Below are 26,166 nucleotides of genomic sequence, written 5' to 3' on the forward strand. Positions count from 1 at the left end.
GAAATGAGACTGGTTAAGCTACTCAGGCTGCCAATCACTGCAACAAAGACATCTCAGACAGAAGTCCATTAGCCTGCCCATAATCATGATGCCCTACACAAAATAAAATAGTCCTTTGTGTTTAAGATAATTCTTTTCCAGAAAAAAAGAATCCCCATCGTCTTGGATGCTTACAAAAACTAAAGAAAAAATTTACAACACAGACCTATTAAGGCATTTTAGAAATTGACTTTCACAATGGAAAATCTTCAAGCTCTCAAAATGCTGTTATGCTTATAGGGCAATGCTTAGGTCTGTCAAAATATGTACTGCATTGAGTAGAGTGTCTTACAAGCTGCTCTGTGGCAAAATAATAGCTTATTTCTAAGGTTGTCTTAGATTCAATCAGGACCAATAGGTCTGAGCTTCAAGTGATCAAGTTCTATTATGTTCTACAGTGACAGGCTTCCATGATGAAGAGTAAACAATAATGAGGAATTCAAACATTCAGTTTATTAAACTAAGGCTACAGAAGCCATAGCATGAAAAAGAACTGCAGTCATTCAGGACAAAGTTGATGATTTTATAAAGCCAAAATTAAAAGACTTAAGACATGAGAAGATTCTTAAGTGTGAGGAAGTAATAAAACACAGAAAGTGACCACAAGAATTACAAATATATTTAAATCTCAGACCTGGGAAATGGACTATACACAGCCTTCTAGGGGAAGAGAGACGCCTTAGATGTTCTGACAGCACTGCACCTTTGGCTTGTTTTCAGTGGTAGGTGGAACATGAATAGGAACCACATTGTTGCTTGGAGACATGTCATTTTCACGTCTGTCTGACATTTGCTTCTGAGAAACAATACGGTATATCTCTGAATGACAAAAGAAACAGAAACACTTAGTGTGTGTAAAATCAAGAAGAGTTTGTGTGAAAGAGACGGAGGATATGCAGAACAGAAAACATACACATTTACATTTTTATTTTTAGGCCAGACATGGTAGTGCACATCTGTGATCCCAACACTTGGGAGGTGGAGTATAGGACCAAACTTGGCTACATAATAAATTCAAGGACAGGCTGGCTACAGAAGACCTTATCTCAAAAAGTAAGATTTTACTTTCAAATAGCCACTAACTAGATTCAAAGCATTTTTTTAAAAAACAATTTCTCTTACAGTAAGAAAAGTAACAAGGTTTCTCCACTTTAGAGGGGAAAGTTCACCCATTAAACAGTGCCATATTTATGGGTATAAATCTGAATTAAATCATAAAAATATATACTAGCCCTCCAAAAAAAAGTTCACACAAACTGACAATGTGTAAAATAAATCTGTACTATCACATAGACCTGTTTTCTAGGCTCTGCAGAAAAGAACACAATTTCTCAACCATACTAAAATCTCAAGAGCCTCAAAAGAAAAAGGACCTCTACTTACACTGTCCTCCTCTGGCGCTAAGGCTAAATTATTTCAAGTAGATAATCTAACATACACGTACTATTTTACTTTCATGGCATATATCAAGATTAACCTTGTAGTCCTCACTAAACATTAATCTTTTAAAGACTAAAATATTTGCTTCATTTGTTGCTTTAGTTCCACAGAGTAGAGGCTTAAGGAACTACTCAATATTAGTGAATGCCCCCAGTATCTGTACTGAACTCATTGAAAGTGGCCTTGCACTACACTACCTGATCAAACAACAATACTCTTCTCAAGAACAACAAACACAGACCTCCATCTTGCCTCTCCAATGCCCTTTTTAAAGAAACACCATCACAAAGTAGGGAAACTCTAGAAATAGGCAATTCAATACGATGTACTAGGAAGGACACAATGTATTCCTACATGGGCTCCATGTGTCGCTGGCAAAACTGCTCTTAGTTAATTTGTTTATGTAGAAATAGGACAGATACAGAATCAGATGAGTATAAGCTTTCTATTTCTGCTACCAATACAGTAGCTATTTAAATAAAAATTAAAATCCATGGTTAAGCATAAAGGCACAAGCCTTTAATTCCAATACTCAGAAGACAGAGGCAGGCAGATTTCTGTGAATTCAAAGCCAGCCTGGTCAACACAGTAAGTAACCAGGTCAGTCAGGGCGACGTAGTAAGACCTTGTCATTAAAAACAACAAAAGGCAATTCTATAAAGGATAGTATTTAAAAACTTGGGAAAATCTGAATAAGAACTGCACACTAGAAATACTGTAAACATATTAAATTTTTTAGACCTACAGTCTGTGACTATTTAGAATCATGCCTTGTTCATATGAAATAAAACGTTTACACTTTAAAAGTATAAACTTACACAGTAAAAAGTAGAAAATAAGAGATATATATTCAAAGCCAGATAGGGGTGGCACACGCCTTTAATCCCAGCACTTAGGAAGCAGAGGCAGGTGGATCTCCAAGTTTGAGGCCAGCCTGGTGTACAGAGCTAGTTCCAGGGCAGCCAGAGTTTTTACTCAGAGAAACTCTTCCTGGGGAAAACAGAAATAGAGAGACGATCAAAATGGTCCAAAAAGGTTGGGTGTGGTGGCACATGCCTTTAATCTCAGCACTTGGGGGACAGAGGCAGGTAAATGTCTGTCTGTGAGTTACAAGGCCAGTTTGGTCAACATAGTGAGTTCCAGGGCAGCCAGGGCTATGTAGAGAGAGATACTTCTCAAAACAAGTTCCAAAAACACATCAACCAGCTATAATGTATAAACATTATCTGGATTCCTAATTTAAATTGTAATTTTTAAAAATGGTTAAGTACGTTTGATATTGTTTAAATAGCCGATGGTAATAAGAAATTACTACAAATTTTCTAGGGGCTGTATTATAAATTTAAATTCCTTTAAGATTTATTTATTTATTTTGTATACAGTGTTCTGTCTGCATGTATGCCTGCAGGCCAGAAGAGGGTACCAGATTTCATTACAGATGGTTGTGAGCCACCATGTGGTTGCTGGGAATTGAACTCAGGACCTCTGGAAGAACAATAAGTGTTCTTAACCTCTGAGCCATCTCTCCAGCCCCTAAATTCCATTTTTTAAACATATTCTAAAATATTTGGAAAATAAAATGACTTATTATCTGGGATTTATTTAAAAGTAATAAAAAAGGTCATAGGTCAGGAACCAACACTGATGGTTACTAAAATAGACTAGTATAATCTATTCTGCTTTGGGTAAGCTAGAAGTCACACAAAAAGAGATGAATCAGTTTTTTGGTGCTAAAAAGATGGCACAGCAGTTAAAAGCGTACTTACTGCTCTTGCAGAACCTGAGTTTAGTTCTCAGCACCCACACGGTGGCTAACAACCATCTGTAACTGCAGTTCCACAGAATTCAAAGCCCCTTTCTGGCCTCCATGAACACGAGGCACACATGTGGTGCACACACATTCATAAAGGAAAACACTCATACACATAAATTAAAAATAAGTAAACTTAGAAAAAAATTCCCCTAAGGTTGAGCAACAGTAACTTAATAAATGAGGCTGGAGTCATGGCTCAGTGGTTAAGAGAACCCACTGCTCTTCCAGAGGACCTGAGTTCAATTACCAGCACCCATGTCAAGTAGCTCACAACTGGTTCTAATCCCAGCTATGGGAGCATCTGACTTCCTCTTCTGGCCTCTTTCATCACCCCCATACATGGGGCAACACACACACACAGAGACACGTAACAAAAACACCAAAAATGTAATCTTTTGTATAATTTTTTAGGCAAGTAGCTAAAATCTGTCTGAGAAGGTTGGTAGTGGTTCAAAGATGAAGAAGTATCAGTAAAGAAAGAAGGCAACAGAGACAAGCTATTGATTAAAGTGACGTTGCCAGATCTTTCACTGAGAGGAGACAGGATGGCCAGTGAGATAGCCCTATCCTGACAACTTCACTGAGAGGAGATAGGATGGCCAGTGAGATGGCCTAATCTTGACAACTTCAGCACAATCCCCAGAAGCTGTATATTAAAAGAAGAAAGCCTAACTCCTGAAGGTTGTCTTCTGACCTTCACTCTTGCACTATGGCATTCAATGAGCCCCACCATGACACAAAATAAATGAATACTTAAATTGCTTTAAAAGAAAAAAGCCAGATGTGGTGCCATACACATCTTTAATCTCAGTGTCTGAGAGGCAGAGGCAAAGGGGCAAAAGGTAGGTGAATCCTGTGAGTCTGAGACCAACCCAATCTACAGAGTGAGTTCTAGGTCAACCAGAGACACACAATGATACACTATCTCAAAGAAGGGGTTCAGGTTGTGATAAGAAGAGAGAGGCAGGGAGGGAAGAGGGAGGGAGAAGAGGGAGGGAAGAAGAGAAAAAAAAATGGAATGGGAATGTGTCCAGGGAAAAGAGAGTTCCCTTCAAGCTCGTGACTAAGGAATAATGATAATCATCAACTTGTGGTTAAACTATACCATACGTTCTTTATGTTGTCCACTAATAATACCTAACTGGATAGATCATCTTTTTGAGGAGAAAATCATTAAATATGTGACCCCTGTTAAAATTCAACTTCTTTACAAGCTGTTCTGAAGATTAAGTTAGGAGAACAAAACCAAAACATCAGAAACTCCTCCATAAAATACAAATGCATACACCAGAAGAGAGACAAAGGGAGACTTCTTAGAGGACAGAGGTAAATAATTAAAGAGAGCTCATCACAAAGCAAGAAACTTGATCAGTGTTGTGCAGCAGTCTCCAAGTGCTCCATTCTTCCAGAAACGGTAGGTACTGCTGTTGTGTTTACTCCTGTCACTAAAAGCATATCCACTTTTGAAAACTACCAACAAGACAATAAACAAAAGGAATTAGGGGAAAAAATTCAGGTCTAAAGACTTCTAAAGAGCTCCACAAGTAATTTACTTTAAGTCTCTTGTGTTGGGTGTGTCTACAGAGAAACCCTGTCTTGAAAAACAAAGAGGAAAAAAGGAAAGAAAGAAGGGAGGGAGAGAGGAAGGGAGAGAGGGAGAGGGGGGAGGGGGATTAGAGGGGAGGGGGGAATACGGGAGAAGAGGGGAGAAGAGAGGAGAGGAGAAGAGAAGAGAGGAAATAGTAACCAGTAACTGTCCAGCAGAGATCTGATTTAGAAAGGCTCAGTTCATGGTGGGGGAGGGGTCAGTAACATGCTAAGAAAGAAGCAGGTTCTACACTTTCCTCAAGGGTCTGTTCTCCTTTAGAACAAAATGAATGTGATTACTTATTCCCATGCAGTTCCTTTTCAAGATGTCCAAAGGGCCAGGCAGTGGTGGCACATGCCTTTAATCCCAGCAATCGGGAGGCAGAGGCGGTGGATCTCTGTAAATTCAAGGCCAGCCTGGTCTTACAAAAGCGAGGTTCCAGGACAGGCTCCAAAGCTACAGAGAAACCCTGTCTCAAAAAACAAACAAAATGTCCAAAGGTTAGGAACAACTAGAAAAAAGCAATCCTATTTCATCTTCCATCAGAATTTCTTACAGGATATCTAAACATAAAAAGAAATAATATATTATAGCTTTAAATAAGGCAAAAAAAAAAAAACAGTCTTTTTTTTTAATCTATGGGACCTGTGGAACAGCTGGCAAAATAATTCTAGAGAGATTACACACAATTGTTCTAAATTAAGGAACAAGAGGCTTAAAATTTGTTAGTTTCATAGGTGCTGAAGAGATGGCTCAGAAGTTAAGTGCACTGATGGTTCTTGCAGAGGACTTTGTTCTGTTTCAAGCACTCACAAGGCAGCTCACAACCACCTGCAGTTCCAGAGGATCTGACACCCTCTTCTGATCTCCTTTAGCCATGTGGTACACAAACATACACTTAGGTGTACCTACACATAAAATAAAATAATAATCTAAAAAAATTCTTTAGTTCCTCCAAAGTTTTTTAAAGCTCAGGAGCCACGGTAATTTCATGACAGCCTCTTCAAAAGCTTCTCATTTATTAAGCTCTTCAAACCCCTGCTCATCACATATGGTTCTTGAAGGTCAAAAAACATTCCAATTTGATAGTCCAACATTTTCTGCACCAAGTGAGAACAAAGTTACCATTAGCTCTAATGAAAAGAGAACCAGTACTTGGCTGGCAAGATGAGTAAAGGGATCCACATTTCATTCCTGGGAACCATATGGTAGAAGGAAAGAACTGAACTGACTCCTACACTTGTCCTCGGACCGCAACTCTTGGGCCCAGATACATATTCACATATATGCACACAAAAGTAAAGTAGAATTTAGAAACTCTTTAACAATTCTTAATATTCTGATAAAGCTAACACCTGGCGACTTTAGCCCCTTCATTTTTATTTTATGTTATACGGCCCAGGATGACCTCACACACATACAGCTCCACCCACGGGCTGAGATTATAGGTATGCACCACCAAACTGGCTTTAGCTGTGTTTTAAAGAGCCGGTATGTTACATGTATTAAAGCTATTTCTGCTACAGAATTAAGAGTTTGGTCTTCAAATTAGGAATTTACTTTGAACTTACTAATTATATGGAGAAACCTAAGAGCACCTGAACTAAAGGTCAAAGTTAAAGCTACCAATAATGAGTAAAACAAACCTATTATCAGGAGCTTCCTAAATGATGACCTGAAACCACCTGTGTGGTGTTCCTGCCACAAGCTGTACACTTCAGTTTAATCATAGAGAAACACTGAGTAAACTCAAACTGAGAAAATGACAATGGCCTGTACCTTTCAAACATACTAAGGTTGGTAAACAAAGGGAAACGGAAGGAACGATTGCCATGCAGTGACAGATCAGCTGAATGGAACATATGATCTGATCCCAGACTTTTTTTTTTTTTTTTTTTTTCAGACTTTTTTTTTTTTAACTGAAAAAGTCTTTATTGGAACAACTGGCAGAATGAGTAAGGTCTGTACTTAAGTAATGATGTAATTAAGTCACAGTGTTGTGGTTATAAAAGAGAACGTGCTTGTATTTAGTAAATATTTTTTAAAAAGACTTAGGAAAAGGTATATGCAGCACTTACTTTCACATGGTGCTGTATACACATGTGTTAGTGTCATGTGTGTCTGTGTATGTGTATTTCTGTGTGTATATCTGTGTGTTTGTGTCTCTGTGTGTCTATGTGTGTCCTGTCTCTGTGTCTCTGTGTGTGTGTCTCTATGTGTCTGTGTGTATCTCTGTGTGTCTGTGTCTCTGTGTGTGTGTCTGTATCTGTAGGGGAGGGAGAAGGGAACAGGTGAATGGAAAGAAAAGACACTACACTTAGGGAAATGGGGTACAGGTACTCACAAATTCTTTATAACATTATTGTAATTTTTAATCACCTCTGAAATTATTAAAATGAAAACAAGAGTATGAAAAACAGTGGTTAAAAACCTTTCTTAGGGATGAAGCTCAGTTGGTACAATGCTCACATGGCATGCTAAAGACAGAGTTGGATCCCTAGCAGCATGCCCCTCTCTAACCCAATCTCCTAGTAAACTTGAGGTTTACTAATCTAAAAAGCAGGAGTGGAGTAATCCACCAGCCCACCCTGGCACTAGTCAACTACTAAAAGCACCACCAGAAAACTCTTGGAACCACTGAGGACTAAAGGATGTAAATGAAGTGAAGATCTATTGCAAAACATTACCAATACTATGTAATTTTACATTTGGCTCAGTGGATAAAGGCTCCTGTCATCAACCCTGATGACCTAAATGCTGTAAGGAGCAGTCCTCTGACCACCACATGAACACTATGACCCCACCCCTGATATTTTGAATGAATAGATAAGATTTAATTTTAAAACATTAAAAATTAAGCCAGGTATAGTATCACATGCCTTTAATCTCAGCACTTCCAAGGCAGAGACAGGTTGATCTCTGAAAGTTCAAAGCTAGCCTGGCCTACAAAGACAAAGCAAGTAGGACTTGGAGGCATACTGGTTATTCATTAAAATACTGCAAGCTTAAAAAAATCTGCAGTGAGATCACTCAGAACAGATTTTAAAAAAAAAATATGAAAAGAGCTGCTATGTGCCACAAACTGTCTATTCCCCTCCAGCTCCCTATTGATTTTTCTTCAGATAACAAAAAACAATTTTATGATATGATGCCACATGCCTTTAATCCAGCACTCTTCAGGCAGAGGCAGGTGGATCTCTGAGTTTGAGGCCAGCTTGGTCTACAAAATAAGTTCCAGGACAGCCAGAGCTACATAGCGAAATTGCGATAGATAGACAGATAGACAGATAGACAGATAGACAGACAGACAGACAGACAGACAGACAGATAGATAGATAGATAGAGATAGATACAGACAGACAGACAGACAGAATAGATGGAAAATCTCCAATATTTATTTATTTTAACAAGTTTTTTTTCATGCTTTAATTGCCACTTAGGTACTGATTTATCAAATGTTCACTATTTACCAGGAATAGCTAAGCCCTTGACAGACATTAACTCATTTTTGGAAAATATAGCAGAAGTATCAGTGACAAATCATTCTCTTCTGTGGAGCAAAAACAAACAAAAAATCCATTAGGCAGCCATATTAAATCATACTGTAGAAATTTAAAAGTACAAGCTCTCTCATGAAGAAAATAACCAACCAAAATGTATTTGAAACTTTTTTTAATTTATTTTAAAATGTGTATGTCTACATTTGTGTTCATGTTCATGAATATGCAGGCACTCTCAAGAGAACAGAAGAGGGTGTAAGATTCCCTGGAGCTGGAGTTACTGGTGGTTATAAGCAGCCTGGTATGAGTGCTGAGAACCAAAATCTGGCCCTCTGGAAGAACAGTGTGATTTCATAACTACTGAGCTATTTCTCCAGCCCAACACATCTGAATTTTACAAATGAGAAAATTAAAGCCTTGGAATTAGTAAGTAATTTGTCTAATAAGATTATAGCTCTAAAAATAAGTGGAGGAATCAGGCTTTCCAGTCCATGATCTAAATTCCTAAGTTTATTACATACATTTTTTAACAATAAGAGTATTTTAAAGTTAAAATTCTGCTCTCCTCTAACACAAGTGCTACATCAGCATTAAAATTTGTTCATTATGATAGAAAACTAAACAATTCTATGTATCAATTTATCAGAATAACACATAAGACTCAACTATGTGTTGAATAAATTTGAATTCATAAGATCTTAAAAGTAACACACAATATATGAAGTAAAGTAAATGCACTGATAACTTGGTTATTCTAATAAAGTCAAAGTAAATATTAGTCAGAACAAATAAAATGTCTTTTTTCCAAGAAGCTAACTGGTTATCCACATTCAAAATAGCATGAACTTTGCCCCTTTCCCATTTAAGCCTTTCTATATGCAGGTTTGGCTGATTTTATTTATAAGGGACACACTCCTACATCATGGAAAAAGCATCAGTGCTTTCTTTTATTCCACTTAAATTTTTTGATGTACTTTCCCTAGGTTTTTTTTTCTAAATAATTCTTCTTTTTTTTTAATGTGTGTCTGTCTGTCACATGCATGCAGGTACCAACATCGGATCCCTAAAGCTAGAGTTAAAGGCAGTTGTGAGTTAGTGTAAGAGGTTCTGCTGTCTATGTGTTGCTTTCATTGGTTGAATAAAGAAACTGCCTTGGCCTTTTGGTAGGGCAGCACATAGGTAGATGGAGCAGACAGAAATGAATTCTGGGAGGATGAAAGCAGAGACAGGCAGACGCCATGGAGCTCTTGTCTGGGAAGGACACTGGTTAGAATCTTGCCTAAGTCACAATCATGTAGCAATACACAGATTTAATAGAAATGGGTTAAATCAAGACATAAGAGTCAGCCAGTAAGAAGTTAGAGCTAATGGGCCAGGCAGTGTTTAATGAATACAGTTTCTGTGTGGTTATTTCAGGGTTAAGCTAGCCGGGTGGCAGGGACAACAAGCGGCCCACTTCTCCTGTAACAGTGAGTAACCCCATATGGGTGCTGGAAACACAACTCAGGTGCTCTGGAAGATCGCTAAGTACCCTTAAACGTTGAGTCATCTGTCCAGCCAGATTTTTATTTAATTTCAAAAGGCATTTATTTATATCACTCTGTAGTCAGTACCTCAGCATTTACCTTATTAAAGTACATTTCAAAAAAGAACACACAACTCTGTCGCTTTGACCATGAAATATAGAATACATGGCCTGAACACAAGTGACCAAATTATTTTCAAAGAATTTTTTCCCACATGAACCCAGTGACTGAAGTGCAACATGAAAGAATTGTATCTGTGCTCCCAAGGAACTCTTGGCTACAGTGGCTCTTAAATGATAGTCATTTTCAGTTTCCTAATTAATTTGTTTAAATCACTTCCTAAAACTCCAATTTTCTCTGGTGTAACCTGAAAACACGTGTCTTACCTGTTAGAATTGTCTGAAAAGCAGCTTCGACGTTTGTAGAATCTAGAGCAGATGTCTCAATGAACGACAAACCATTCTTCTCTGTGGAAACAAAATTTTCAATCTTGTGAAATTTGATTGCTTTATAATGGTGCTGATGATCAAATCAAGGGCCTCATCAATGCTAGGTGAGTCTTCTACCACTGAGTTACCGCCCCCTCTCAAGGTTTGAAATAGCAGATGTGATAAGCTCATAATCACAAAGGGAAAATAAAAGACTGAGTAAGACCTAGCTGGCCGTGATGGTGCACACCTACCAACCAGCACTTGAGAGGTAGAAGCAGGACCAGGAATTCAAGACCAGCCTGGACTACATGAGAAAGTGTCCTAAAACATCAAACAAACAAAACCTTAGACCATACCAACTCCTGGGGTAGTAAGAACACTGTTCTACTTATACTTCAATAAATTATCAGAAGGGAAGAAACAAGCAGATCCTATATGAAGCCCAAAGTGTTCAGCTTCTAAGTAGATGGGTGTATCCTTGTCGGTCCCTGACACTCCTTGGCATACTACTTTTCAGATTCACATAGAAAGGCCTTGCTAAAGAATAGAGGTGTAATGTTCAAACAGAGAAATGCAGAAGCATGTATTATTGTGAAGCTCACATTACTAACCTGCAAAAGCTCTTGCTTCATCTGTAGGAACTGCCCTGAGATGGCGTAAATCACTCTTATTGCCCACAAGCATGATAACAATGTTGCTATCAGCATGATCTCTCAGTTCTTTCAGCCATCGCTCTACATTTTCATATGTGAGATGCTTAGCAATGTCATAAACCAATAAGGCACCTACTGCTCCACGATAGTATCTGCAAACAGAAACATTTGTAACTATCAGAAGACAATCACAAAGTAGAAGGGAACACCAGAAAAAACTCAAAACAGGGACAGTATAGGGCCAGGGAGACAGCTCTGGTAAAGCACTTGCCATCTAAGCAGAGGATCCAGAACCCATGGAAAAGCTAAGGACAGCAAACCTGATCCTCCTACAGTAAGAAGGGGGATGAAACAGGATAATCTCCAGAAGTTCACATGCCACGTAGCATGGCATAAACAGCAGTGAACAACAAATACTGCATGTCTCAAACAAGGTAGAAGGTGAGGACCAGCACAAAAGGTTGTCCTTTAACCTCTATACACATAATAATACACATACGTGCACATTTACATACACTCACACACACATGCATGGACACATGGAGACACACACACATACTACCTATTGGTGTGGTAGACAGTAGTTATTCCTTTGAGGCTTTTTATACCTAGTCAGCCATAAACCAAAAACAATAAACGGAAAATTCCAAAAATAAGTAATTCATAAGCTTTAAACTGCCACCACTTTAAGTATTGTGACAAAACTTCTCAGTGTTCCTCTTCATCCAGGCCAGCACATGACTCAAACCTTTGTCCAATGTACCCACATTGTGTAAACTACCTGCCTGTTAAAGTCTCTTTCTAGCCCTCCCACTATCTATCGTCTTCCCTATGTTCAAGTAACCCTTGGCTTATTGAATAATGGCCCCCAAAAGCAACTAGAGCATGCCAAAGAAAAGCTACAAAGGTCTATTAAGAGGAAAGATACAGACGGCTGGAGAGATGGCCCAGCAGTTAAGAGCACTGGCTGCTCTTGCAAAGAACCTAGGTTTGTTTTCCAGCACGCACGTGGTGGTTCACAACCATCTGTAACAGCTTTTAGGGGATCTTCTTCTTACCATCTTCTTACCTCCACAGGCACCAAGCATGCATGCAGTACACATACACATATGTAGGCAAAACATGAATAAAAATAAAATGAATTAAAAAAAAAAAGCACAATTGGAAGCATTCAGGGCTCAGTACTATTTGTGATTGCAGGCATCTATGGAGGGTCTGGGAACATACCTTCCAAGGTTAAGGGAGGACTACTGTACCTTCACAATACTTAAAGCTAGCAAGTCACTGATACCAACGTATGCCAGAACTGAGAAACCATGAACTTACGCAGATGTTATAGCCCTGTACCGCTCTTGCCCTGCCGTGTCCCATATCTGTGCCTTTATTGTTTTCCCATCAACCTGGATGCTTCTTGTTGCAAACTCTACTCCAATGGTACTCTTGCTTTCCAGATTGAACTCATTCCGAGTAAATCGAGACAGGAGATTACTCTTTCCAACACCAGAATCTCCAATAAGGACAACTGAAAAGACAAAAAATATATATATATAAGCTGGATGAAGGCAAGCACATTCAGATAACCAACATGCTTTTAATAAAAGGACGTTTGAGTTCAAAATAAATACAACCAAAGATTTTAAAGAGGTATAGTACTGAATATCTTATGTCTATGATCAATCAATTGAAATCTATTTCATCTATTTCTAGATTAAAATGACTTACACACATCATCTACTCAGCAAAGATCAGATATAACACCCTATCTAAAAAGAAAAATCCCTCTCTTTTTGTCCTATCTGGGAACTTAAACCCAAGGCCTTACACATGTAAGGTAAACACCAGACCACTAATATATATCCCCAGCTCTTAAAAATGCAATTTTAATCATACGGTATCCTAGCCACTGATGCAAACATTAATTACCTTTAATTTATACCAACCTCATTACCTTAGAAAGTATTCTGGAAAATAAACAACAACTTGTGTTATTCACAGTTTAAACATCAAACAAAAGGTGTCAGTGCATAGAGTGGGAAATGTGTACATTCTACCAGTTTTGTTGAAGACTATGCATAATGTGAGAGCGGAAACACATTTAAAACACGAGGCATGAGGCTTACAAGCTTTGCTGCTTTGGTCATAGAAACTATAATCATCTTTAATAGTTACACTTCACAGACTGTCAGAAAGCCACAGGGACACCTCACCTTGCTATGGACAAACAGGAGCCCTAGGAAGCAACAATTCTGACATACTGAGTCAAAGTCAAAGCAACAAGGGCAAACACTTTCACTTAGGACTCTAGAAATGTAAAATCAAGTTTTGATTATACTTGTTTTCTATGAATAAAATAGAAAGCAGGGTTTTTTGTTTCGTTTTGTTGGTTTTTTGGAGCCTGTCCTGGAACTAGCTCTTGTAGACCAGGATGGCCTTGAACTCACAGAGATCCACCTGCCTCTGCCTTCCAAGTGCTGGGATTAAAGGCATGCACCCCCCCCCCCACCACCACCAGTGTTACTATCCTTTTTAAATTTTCAAATAGGGCTAGTGAGATGACTTAGCAAGTAAAGACACTTGCTGCCAAGCCTGCGGACTACAGTTCCAGTCCTATGGCCTACACGGTGGAAGAGAGACTACTCCTAAAGTTGTCCTCTATTCTCCACACGTGTGCAGAGCTTGCATGTGAATGATGAATTAATATAATTTGTAGGTATGTGTGTGGGGGGATGGGGAGGGATCCAGAGGCAAGAAGAGAGAACTGTAGTGATAAACAGACAAATACAGGTACTGAGAACTGAACTGGGTCCTCTATAATTGTAGCCAGTTCTTAACAGCTAAATCACCTCTCTAGTAACAATAAATGTAATTTTAAAAATTAGGGGAGGAGTTAGAGAAATGACTCAATGGTTAAGAGCACTGGTTGTTCTTCCTGAGGACCCAAGTTTGATTCCTAGCACCCATGTGGTAGCTTACAACCCTCTAACTCCAGACAACTGTTTATAATTTTAGTTCAAGGATCCGATACCCTCATCTGGCCTCTGTTGATACTGCACACAAGTTCACAGACATACATGAATACCAAACAACCCACACACATAAAATAATAAAATATTTCAAAGTTAGGCATGGTTACTCCTTTAATCCCAGCATTCAGAAGGCAGAGAATGACAAATCTCGTGAGTTGGAGGCAATCTCTCTACAAAGAGTTCAGGCCTGTCAGGGATACATAGGCCCCATATCAAAACAATTAAACAAACAAAAAAGGTAAACAAAGTTGAGAAACAAGTTGCATGGTTTATTTTAAGGGAGGGTTCTGGCAGAGGCCAGCCTGGTCCATATAGACTTCCAGGTGTTTTTTTTAAAAAAAAAAAAACATTGGCTGGAGAGACAGCTCAGTGGTTAAAAGCACTGACTGCTCTTCCAAAGGACCCAGGTTCAATACCCAGCACCCACAAGGCAGCTCACAACTGTCTGTAACTCCTGTTTAGGGGATCTATCACCCTCACACGCAGGCAAAACACCAATGCACATAAAATAAAAATAAATAAATTATTTTAAAAAGGAGAGGGAGAAGGTCTCATTCTGGAACCAAGGCTGGTCTAGAACTCAAAATCTTTTGTTGAGATTATAGGTGTGTGCCATCATGCCCAACTTCAGATAAATTGTATTAAAGCATGAGTCTAAAGATCAAAGTTAGGAGGGGGATTGCACACATCTTTAATCTCAACACTCAGGAGGCAGAAGCAGGTAGATCTCTGAGAAGGCCAGCCTGGTTTTACAGGACAACCAGGGCTGCACAGAGAAACTCTGTCTTGGCAGGGAAAGGGGATATCAAAATGGGTTTGTAGGTTTACAGATTCTAAGCTGAACATTTTTTTCCTGCATAAAAATTTTTGTTGGTATTTTAGTGAACACTGTATTTATTTCTACTGCTGACTTCTAAACCAGTTGATTTAGACATCAGACTAGAAAAAAAAAAATCAACACAAAAAGTTAAGGCCAGGAAATAATAAGCCATGCTTTACTCAAAAGACTGGGATGTGATGGTACATGCAGAAAGAAGGCTGACTGCAGACCAGCCAAAGGAGTAAGAGAGCTCCCTATACACACGTTTCCTATCACAGAAACAGACACAAGCTGGCCCTAGAACAACCATGCATTATCAAATGCGTATCTTTCTGGCTTCCTCTATCAGCTGATTCAGCAAGAAATCCCAGCAGCAGTGACTCCGTGCAGCAAACAGAAGTTATTTCTATCTTTGTAGTCAATTAGAGGGTACCCTAGCAAACAGACATTAATGGTTTTACTGGATAGCAGTAAATAATGTTAAGGTCATGAAAACAGAAAAAAACGCACTTTCAGTTTTACAGAATGGTTAGTTAGTTAGCAGGTTTCCAAACTCCACCACTGTAGATATGAAGTTGAATATTAGCTACGTTAATAGAGCCTCCCTATTAATAAGATATAGTCACTGTTGTTTCTTAGTATAAGAGGCTAAATGGTCAGAGCACAACTCCTGGGGGGTGTCACAGTGGGGGCTGGGGTCCCAGCCAAGAACCTAGTCTGGGTTTTAGCCAAAACTCCCTACACCTTTCCTAGCAATCCTTCAGTCACTCTAAGAGTACAGAAACTTAAGCCTGGGAGATGATTCAGCAGGTAAAGGCAAACAGTGTTGTAATTAATATAGTTTTTGTGTGATTATTCGGGTCTGGGTCTCTGCTTACAGCTACCAAACCGAAAGGCCTAAATACAATCCCATGAACCTACTTAGTAGAAAGGAAAGAATCAACTCCTTCAACTGTCTTAGACTTCTATAGTCACATGCCATGGTGTGAGCCCATACACCACCAAAACAAACATACATAAAAAGGAGGCCAGATCACCTGCTAAAGAAATTTCCGTCAGCAGGGCAGTGGTGGCGCACACCTTTAATCCCAGCACTCGGGAGGCAGAGACAGGCGGATCTCTGAGTTCGAGGCCAGCCTGGTCTACAAGAGCTAGTTCCAGGATAGGAACCAAAAAGCTATGGAGAAACCCTGTCTTGAAAAATAAAAAAAAAAAAGAAAGAAAGAAAGAAAGAAAGAAAGAAAGAAAGAAAGAAAGAAAGAAAGAAAGAAAGAAAGAAAGAAAGAAATTTCCTTTGAATCACTTCTGGTCCCACATTAGCATCAACACTAACTAGAGGTGTATATAGTGAAGAAAGAAAAACCAAAGGTTAGAACACATCTAATTAATTCACAGACACTCCTATTTCAACCAGCACCCAAGGAGTCAGTCAAAATTTAAAGTCAAAGAGCACATGTGAGCATGGCATCTGGCTAGCACCACCTTTTAGTGGGGGCATACCTTCAAAGAACAATGTAGGTCTCCCACATAAGCTCCAGCAGTAGTTCGTGTTTTGTTTTGTTTTAAAATATTAGCCATTCTTGCATTTTTTGGTTTTCAGGGATTTTTTTAAATCTTACTTTAGGTATATGGATGCTTTGCCTGCATTCAAGTATGTAAATGACATGCATGCCTGTCATGTCCCCTAGACCTGGAATTATGAATGATTGTGAGCCACCATGTGGGTGTTGGGACTTGAACCCAGGTTCTCTGTAAGAGTAACAAGTGCTCTTAATTGCTGAACCATAACTGCAGCCCCTGGTTCATGTTTTGACCTCTGCTTTTAACTAATGACTAAATTGACCATCTCAGCAACATCAAATCTTTATACCATACTAAGTGAAAAATCCACTCCCTCATGTAACCAATTAATTTTATTATTTAAGAAGTAGCAATAGGCCGGGCGGTGGTGGCGCACGCCTTTAATCCCAGCACTTGGGAGGCAGAGGCAGGCGGATCTCTGTGAGTTCGAGACCAGCCTGGTCTACAAGAGCTAGTTCCAGGACAGGCTCCAAAACCACAGAGAAACCCTGTCTCGAAAAACCAAAAAAAAAAAAAAAAAGAAGTAGCAATAGTTTGCAAACAACTCAACATTCACAATGCTCTAAAACTATAAAAGAGTTTTACCAAACTAGCTACTGACAAGATCACCAAAGTCAAGACTATCAACTTGTCAAAGGAAAAGGATATTTGAAATGACAGAAGACTCCAATTTTATAAGAATAAAAAAATATTGAAATGTAACATGAGAAGGAGAGAAGGTTCTATTTCCTAACCAAGTGAGAATCAAAAGTGATCTATTTAGGCTCGATGGATGGATGGAAATTAATGATCTAATAAAAGACAATTCATTAGTTACGCTTTTTAAAAAAAAAAAAACTTAATGGACTTTTCTTTGCAGACTCAAAATCAAACAATTTTTACTCAAAATACTTTTTCTCATTAAGATGACAACATTTAATTTTTCCCCTCCATGGTGCTGGAGATCTAAACCTATGGTTCATGCTAAACACATGATTTATCAGTGAGTTATTACACACCAGCAGCCTCTTGGTTTTTGTTGTTTGTTTTTTTAATGTAGGAAACTATATGTTCATATCCAATAAAGAAATCAATTTCTGAGCTAGCAAGATGGTTCAGTAGGTAAAGGCACTTGCTGCCAAGTCTGATGGTAGAGAGAACAGACTTCTGACCTTCACATCCTCACCGTGGCTCACAACCCCAACATACACACAATCACACAAACAAATAAATGCAACAAAAATAAATGTAAAGGAATTTTTAGTATTTTTATATATCCATTACTAACATCTTAGGTTAAATAAACATGTATTTAAGTATTCCACAATTCTGGCCATCTATAGAGTACATACTAAACAACATGACTATAAGATAAATAATATCTATATATCAAATATCAATATAATTCCTAAAATATAATGCCTCCCTAGAATCTAGATAGCCTCATCTGATGAAGCTCAATCTAATGCCTAATATTAATCTGCTTACATATATGCTTTATGTATTATACACACCACAAATATCAGACTGCTAAATACTGTAAAAGCAGAGTATGTATATTAATTATCCATTATTTAAAGTTTCTATCTCTAACCACATTTAGGTATTTTTGCTATTGTTTTTGTTGTTTTTTTCTGAGACAGGATCTCATTCTGTAGCCCAGGCTGACCTCAAAAACATGGCTATCCACCTGCTTCAGCCTCCCAAGTACTGGCATCACAGGCATGAGCCTCCACGCTCAGTCCACATTTAGTTTGACTTCTGTGGTAAGCTCATTTACTGCTAGCTCCTCACCTCACACACAGAATACTGGCTTTCAAACTTAGCAGCTAAAATCATTAACCATTTTCATACTGCTTTTCAAAAGAATTTCTACTTTCAACCACATTCACAGTAGAACCTCACCAAGTCTTTAAAATAAAATGCATCAATGATGCTGAAGTCTAGACAAGTTTTTCCAGGTGCATCAGAATCTGAGTTGCTCAACCAAAAGCTGTGATAGAAAAGCTACCAAGATTCAAGACAGGGATGGTTCCTAACGACCAGCTGATGATTCATCATCACACCTGGACTTCAATGCAACTCGAGAGAAAGCGGAAAGAGGTAGACTGTGCTCCCAGCTGCTTCCACAAAGTGGCACTTTGACTGTCCTGGTGTCCAGCTTCCTCACTGTGTTCCACAGCATCTTAACCACACTGGTGGTGTATTTACAAGATTAACTTTTTTTGGGGTGGGGGGGAGCAGGGGTTGAGACAAGGTTTCTCTGTAGCTTTTGGAGCCTGTACTAGAACTACCCCTTGTAGACCAGGCTGGCCTCAAACTCACAGAGATCCGCCTGCCTCTGTCCTTCATGTTAAATGTTATAAACCCCAATTTCCTTAACTATCAAGTGTGCTAGGTTAGCCTTCTCCAAAGTAGAAATGCTACGATTCATCTTAGTGAAAAAAATCTCTATGGAATGAAATCATTTTAAAATAATTGTATAAGTAAAAAAATTGGCTAAGTAATCAGTGTTGAAATAAAAAAAAGTGACTCACATCCTGTAGCAGTTTCTAAAAAGTGGAAACTCTTCTCAGCAGAATTTTTTAAACACCCAGTCTTAAACAGCAAAACGTACAAAAGATAAAACCAGAACCCACAAAGATACAAAATAATTCATAAGTTTCTTAGTTCTGTGCTTCTTTATTAAAACTTGTAAGCTGGCTCAGTGGGTGAAGGTGCTTCCTGCCAAGCCTGACGACTTGAGCTCGACCCCAAGACTCACAAGATGGAAGGAAATAACTGACTCCCAAAAGTTGTTCTCTTGCCTCCTCATGTGCTGTGTGCATATTAGCACACACATATTAAAAAATGTAATTTTAAGCCGGGCGGTGGTGGCGCACGCCTTTAATCCCAGCACTCGGGAGGCAGAGGCAGGTGAATCTCTGTGAGTTAGAGGCCAACCTGGTCTACAAGAGCAAGTTCAGCTCCAAAGCTACAGAGAAACCCTGTCTTGAAAAAAAGCAATTTTAAAATTTCAAAAAAGATTCATGGCTCAAAAATCTGACAAGAACTGTAACAATTTCATTTATTTATTGAGTCCTCACAAGAGTAAATTTTATAATCTCACGTATTCCTCAAAAAGATATCACAGTACTTCCTTTACTGAGGAAACAAAAAACTGAGCAGGGGGAAATGGTATAATTATATTATAATCTCAAAAAATAAAAAAAAATTACCTTTGAAAAGTTAACTTTTACAAGGTCACAATGCAAATATAAAACCCAGTGTTTTCTCGTGGTTCAAAGAATGGTCTAAATGTAAAAGAAACTTAAATTCCTTCAGCCAATTTAGGGCAAATAAACATTCTTAGGAAAAATAAACAGCTTTTTATAACCAACCTTCACATTCCAAATCAAATGGGAGAAATAACTTCTAGAGACCAGGTACTCACAGCCACCACACAGTACTTAAAGATAAACCTCCCTTGACTGACTAAACCCCAAAGTCTCCTTGTGATTTAAGTAATTTCACATCATATCAGATGCTTTCAACAAACATTCTAGGACTCCTATTTGTTTTAGGTTTGGTTTTAATTTTTTTTGAGACAGGCTCTCACTACGTGTGGAACTCACTATGTAGACCAGGCTGGCCAGGAACTCACATGATCAGCCTCTTTCTGCCTCCTGAACGCCGGGATTTTAAGGCGGGACCACCACACCAGGCTTTCATATTAGTATTTTTAAAGTTTGGTACCTTCTTACTGTAAATTATTTTCCAATACGGTAGTAAGGATAGACACGTAAGGTCCTTACCCTATAAATAGAATATTCGGAGGAGTAAATAATGGTAAGGGTGTACCGGCAGCGGGTACGCAAGACTTGTGAAGTATTTGGTAAGGAAAAGAAATGTTTCCTGCTTCATCACTTAGTCAGTCACTCTTAGCACCCAATGGCAAAGTCAGAAACACCATGCTTAACACTCCTGAAACTCCACCCTCCACAGAGAAGCTTTCAGAGCAATGGCCTCTTCCTCTCTGGTAGTGATCTTTGTTCGGCACACTACTGATGGCTGCCCTTCTAATTCAGGAGCAGGGCAAGACTATGAAAGTGAGAGCGCATTCATGAACATAAAAAAAAGCGTTCACTGTACTCTCTTTTCGCTGAGAACTGTATCCTTTCACTTTGGCTTCTTTCCGGACTCAACCAATAAGCAATTCTCTATCTACTCCCCATCCTCCCACGTTCTGTTCACCCGCTCGCTTCAACGCCCCCCCCCCCACGCCCCGCCTTGCAAGAAATTCTTCATTTCACTGAAAGCACGCTACCACTAGAACCCTCTCCCACCGCTTGGGAAAGGTACGGGACCAACCAGGGCCCTTCCCTTCCTGCTGGATCCTCCCAGTATTGCAGCAGGAAGCAAGCAGTCCGCGGTGATAAGCTAGCTAGTATTTGTGCAGCGCGCAACCTTTCCTGTTCGGGAACTGGGCCTTCAGGTCTGGCAGGGATAACAGCCACCACCCATCCGCAGCCCCTTCCCGAAAGTAAAGGAGCCACCCCCCGTCTGGCTGGAGCCGGGCAGAGACGGGAGTGGGAAGGGGGTTAAAGAGACCAGGTAGGAAGTCGCCTGCGCTCGGACACTGCGACAAGTGCACGCACGCCGGGGGTGATGGACGGCCCCCTCTTGCCCTCCCCTGCTCTCCCTCCCACCAACCAGGTCGCGGCGGAGCGCTAAACATTGAGTGAAAAGGAAAAGCACGGAGTTTCCCGGCTGTGGGGAGGGAGAGGGCAGTCCGCGGGTGCTGACCTCGAGGTCTGCGGGGATGGGGGTGGGGGCCCTGGGACGGGCGAAGCTGGCCGAAGCCCAGGAAGGGCTCACCCGGAGGGAAGGGAAAGGAAGCGAAAAGGAAAAAAAAAACCATGGAGAGAGTCGGCGCCCCACTATGGGTGCTGAGCAGAGGCAGGGGCCTGTCAGAGGGGATGTGAGGCCGGCAGCGAGCATCCGAGAGGAGGGGCCCGAGATGCCCAGGGAAGAAACTGCCCGGGCCGTGAGGAACGCAGCCGTCAGGGAAGACACAAGCGAGGGGCGACAAGGCCCGGCAGCCCTCCCGGAGCGCAGGAACCGCGACGAGTGGCGGGACCCCCGTCGGGGGCGGCAGGGAGGAAGCGCTGAGGCGGGCTCCGTCCCGGGCAGGGCTAGCCCTCGCGCGGGTCCCCCGGGAGTGTCTCGGGCCCCCGAATGGGCACTCGGCAGCCCACGGCTCACCTTTAAAGAGGTAGTCGTACTCGTCGTCGCGGGTGCCCATGGCGCGGCCGAGGAGCTGAGGGGCGGGAGCGGCGGTGGCGACGGCGGCGGGACCAGGGGGCGTCGCTGCAGGGGTAACCCAAGAGCCGAGCTTCAGCTGCCGGACCCGGTGAAGAGCCCCGCCCTTGCTCTGCGTCACTTCCGTCAGGCCCCAGCCCCTCACAGAAGTACTTCCGGAGAAATGGCGCCCCGCCCCTTAGCTGGGTAGGGTGGGACGCCCAGGCATGAACTTCGCACTCGCACTCCGCTTGGGAAGGCGTACAGGGAAAACAGCCTTAAAATGCCCAGCTGGCCACAGTCCTCCGGGTCTTTGGCTTGTTCTTTCCTCAACTATGTAGGGAAGCCTGGCACAGGTTCTTAGTATTTGGGTTCCGGTTAGGGGCGGGGTTTTGTCAGTATTAGACACCCGAAGAGACTGCTGCCGTCGTACCGGTTCCATGGTGTAATGGTTAGCACTCTGGACTCTGAATCCAGCGATCCGAGTTCAAATCTCGGTGGAACCTGTTCCTTTAACCTTTTGTTGGCTTAATTTTTGATTTATATTGAATAATAGAATAACTTTGTTATATCTGCTCTGGAAATGAATCACATGTAGTATTTACCTATGAAGACTTCACTAATTAGTCTCTTCAGTTAAGTAGTGTCTGCTACATGGAAACCCGGTAATTAAAACCCTTAGTCCTTTTTTAGACTTGGAGAAAGCTTGGTACTTGATTCCTATTGCTGGAATTTTCTACACTAAGCTTCTGTTAAGGATAGGCACTTCTCACCCACTCAATCTCTTCAGAAATCTCTCGCACTATCTCCAGATGTCATTAAGAGAACTTCGCACACCCTCCTCATAAAGATTCATCAAGATCTTGAGTCCTATCAGCTGGCCTACAATCTAAACCAGGTTAAATAAATTTAACACAAGAGAACGGCAATTTTCCATTTTAGCGAATGTCAACGTTAAGACTCAAGAGAGCTGCCATAGTCTCCTCATAGTTGCGTTGTTCTTATTGTCGGAGTCAGTCTCACTCCTCTCTGTAACCCAGAATGGCTTTGAAATCACTGTGTTGTGTAGCCCAGGCTGGCCCTGCTGTCCTCCTCCGCCCCCCAGCACCCCATCCTCCATACACACAGAGGGATATTCACCTAATAAGTCCTGGGAAACATATGTTAGGTCGTGGACAAGAGAATTCAGGCTACAGATGGAATTCAAGTTGCTAGTCAACTGACCTTAAGCAAGGACTCTATCTTGGATAATCTCAGTAGGCTCAGGGTTGTCCTTGGCATCTTTCCAAAGTGGAAAAGGGGGTTGTCAGCAGGGATGAGGTGCTCCTCAGGCTGCCACCAGCTTTCTGAGTAGAGGGACCTGGATTCAGGGAAAACCTGATTCTTGACTTTGCTGGAAAAAAAAGTCTTTCGAAATGATAAAATATGAAACAGAATCAGAATTTATTAAAAGAGATCTTAATATAGATTCTTTTTTCCTAAACAAGGTTTCTCTTGAGTTGCTTTGGAGCCTGTCCTGGAACTAGCTCTTGTAGACCAGACTGGACTCGACCTCCCGATTGCTGGGATTAAAAGATTGTGCCACTACCACCCAGCCTTAATGTACATTCTAAATTCTATGCTTAAGAGGAAGAGGGTCTCAGAAAGAAAGACGTGGCAAGAGCTTGAGCTTTTCAGAGTCCTGGCTTGTTTTTCTAGGCGTCTTATGCACCAAGGGTTTCAGATCTATCAAGGAGTTGCTGAGGAATCTGAGATCACAGGGTAGCTCCTACTTGGTGAATAGGGATGTAACTGATGGGTAAAATTCTAAGTCACAAGGAGGGTCGCAGGGGAACTTGAGATGTTTCTACTGTAAACAAAGGTTTAGTCTTGTTTGTGAGATTCAAGGGAAATATCTGGGAGAAGATTTAGGCCGTACCTGAAGATCAGAAAAGCTTAGTCCTTAATAACTCATTGCTATTTTAACATTCTATAATGTTTTAAAAGCCATCACTAGGCCAGGTGTGGTTGCATGTGTTTTTAATCCCATTTGGGGAAAAAGGTGAATGTGAGTTCAAGGTCAGCCTAGTCTCCACGGTGAATCCAGACCAGCGGGGGTTACAAAACAGGAAAAAACAAAATGAAGCCATTGCTACAGCTAGGGATGGCAGCCAGCACACTTGTGATCCCAGCACTCATGAGGTGGAGGCAGGAGGATTGCAAGTTCTAGGCCATTCTGGGCTATATGTGGAAAGTCTGTCTCAAAGGTGGTGGGGGTGGGGGGGTGATGGTGTGTGTGTGGTGCGTGTGTGTGGTAGTGATGTTGTGTGTGTGTGGTGGCAGTGGTGTGTGTGGGGTGTGTGTGGTGGTGATGGGGTGTATGTGTGGTATGTGTGTGGTGATGGGGTGTGTGTGGTGATAGTGATGGTGTGTGTGTGTGTGTGTGTGTGTGTGTGGTAGCGATGGTATGTATGTGTGGTATGTGTGTGGTGGTGATGGTGTGGTGTGTGTGTGATGGTGTGTGTGTGGTGGTGATGGTGTATGTGTGTGGTGTGTGTGTGGTGGTGATGGTGTATGTGTGTGGTGTGTGTGTGGTGGTGATGGTGTATGTGTGTGGTGTGTGTGTGTTGTGGTGTGTATGTGGTGGTGATGGTGTGTGTGTGGTGTGTGTGTGGTGGTGATGGTGTGTGTGTGTGGTGTGTGTGTGGTGGCAATGGTGTATGTGGGGTGTGGGGTGTGTGTGTGTGTGGTGGTGATGGTGTGTGTGTGGTGTGTGTGTGGTGGTGATGGTGTGTGTGTGTGGTGTGTGTGTGGTGGCAATGGTGTATGTGGGGTGTGTGGTGTGTGTGTGTGTGTGTGTGGTGGTGATGGTGTGTGTGTGGTGTGTGTGTGGTGGTGTGTGTGTGGTATGTGTGTGGTGGTGATGGTGTGTGTGTGTGGTAGCGATGGTATGTATGTGTGGTATGTGTGTGGTGGTGATGGTGTGGTGTGTGTGTGGTGGTGATGGTGTGTGTGTGTGGTGTGTGTGTGGTGGCAATGGTGTATGTGGGGTGTGTGTGTGTGTGTGTGTGATATGGTGTGTATTTGTATGTGTTGGTGGAAGAGGACAACTTTTAGGAGTTGTCAGTTCTCTCCTTCCAAGTAGGATTTAAGACTCTGGAATTGAACTCAGGTCTTCAGGAATGGTGGCAAGTGCTTTTACCTGCTGAGTTATCTTGCTAATGTTCCTTGCTTTGCACATGCACACACACACTGCACACACACATCACACCACACACACACACCTTAAATTAAAATGTAGTTTTGAAAAAAATTTAAGGATACAGTATTCTTTCTTTCTCTTTCAGTTTTTCTCTTACTAAATCTACAGACTCTCTCAAATAATAATAAAAACGAATGTTGTCTCCAACATTGACAGCCTTCACAGCAAATGTTAACTGTGTTGGAACTGTTCACTACTGACTGGGGAGAAAGACTTCAATCTGACTCTAGAGTGGCAACTCTTCTTCCTCCTCAGGAATCACAGGTACTGTCACCTGTCAATAATTCCAGCACTTGTGATAAGAGAATCAAGGCCACCTGGGCTTGGAAGGCCCTGTCAGGAAGGAGAGGGGGGAGGGGGAAAGAGAGGAAGGGAGAGGCACAAAAGAGGTACAGACTGAGGCCATGAGAAAGAATTCTCAACTGGTCCCTGCTAGCTTTGAACCAGGAGCCTCAGAATCCAGAGGCTTCTAAAAACTGGGAAAAGAACCAAAAGAGATGCTTCCCAAAGAAGAAACACAGCCCATTCTACACCTTGATTTTAGCCCAGCGCTGAGTTGATTTAAATCGCCGAACTCATGATAATTAGTTTCAGCAGGCATAGAAATTGAACACAATAGCATTTTCAGTACTTTCTCTGCCAGTACCGAGGGCTAGATTGCTGGACCTGGTAGTACATACCTGCAACACCAGCACCTGGGAGATGGAGACAAGGGGATCTGGGGTTCAAATTCAGCCTAAGCTATATGAAACCCCAGCATTGTACAGGTGACAGCCATCCAAACTGGGAGAGATACATACTATCACTTAAATAGCCACAAGTTTTTAAGGTAAATTATCAGACTGCTGCTTATTGGAGGAGAAAACCAGGGCTACAACTGGGAAGCTCAGTAACTGGGCACTGAGATGGAAAAAGCAAGGAAAGAAGATTGTTTCGGGAAGTCATGACTGTGACGGCATGCTGAGTAAGGCCACGGACGCCGCCAGAAGCGCTAAGCATTTTCCCCGTGTCATTATTTCTCAACTGAGTTCTGAGCAGGACCGTAGTGTTTTTCAACAGAAACTTGCATGATCAGCTACATTGAGAACTACATACTGCCTCCTCCCATCTTAGAGATTCCCTCAGCTCGTGGGCATTTAAAAAATAAACACACACACACACATTTATGCAACGCAGTCCTCATATTCACCAGACCACAGGAAAAAAATTCCCATGGACTAGTTAGCAGCCTTTTAAGTACTCTGCAAAG

The 26,166-nt window shown here is 41.2% G+C and overlaps 1 protein-coding gene and 1 non-coding gene across 2 annotated transcripts; one reads left to right on the forward strand and one right to left on the reverse strand.

Annotated features, from left to right (window-relative positions):
• Positions 1-470: 470 nt before the first annotated feature.
• Positions 471-21,811, reverse strand: Rab11a (RAB11A, member RAS oncogene family). The gene is made up of 5 exons (XM_057768599.1): positions 21,641-21,811; positions 12,317-12,512; positions 10,949-11,142; positions 10,293-10,373; positions 471-858 (listed from the first exon to the last, which is right to left on the reverse strand). Exons 1-5 carry the CDS (start codon positions 21,678-21,680, stop codon positions 719-721), a joined length of 651 nt encoding a protein of 216 aa, XP_057624582.1. The 5' UTR covers positions 21,681-21,811; the 3' UTR covers positions 471-718.
• A 299-nt stretch (positions 21,812-22,110) lies between these two features.
• Trnaq-cug (transfer RNA glutamine (anticodon CUG)) lies at positions 22,111-22,182 on the forward strand. Its single transcript has one exon. It is a non-coding gene; the product is annotated as a tRNA-Gln (tRNA).
• The last annotated feature ends 3,984 nt before the right edge of the window (positions 22,183-26,166 follow it).

This window comes from Chionomys nivalis, chromosome 4 (assembly GCF_950005125.1).
Source record: "Chionomys nivalis chromosome 4, mChiNiv1.1, whole genome shotgun sequence".
Lineage (NCBI taxonomy): Eukaryota > Metazoa > Chordata > Mammalia > Rodentia > Cricetidae > Chionomys > Chionomys nivalis.

Coding starts and splice junctions, on each gene's coding strand:
- Rab11a (XM_057768599.1), bottom strand. CDS start 21,680: ATGGGCACCCGCGACGACGAGTACGACTACCTCTTTAAAG. Junction 12,513..21,640: donor GTACGACTACCTCTTTAAAG/GTGAGCCGTGGG, acceptor TTGTCTTTTCAG/TTGTCCTTATTGGAGATTCT. Junction 10,374..10,948: donor TGAAGCAAGAGCTTTTGCAG/GTTAGTAATGTG, acceptor TTGTTTCCACAG/AGAAGAATGGTTTGTCGTTC.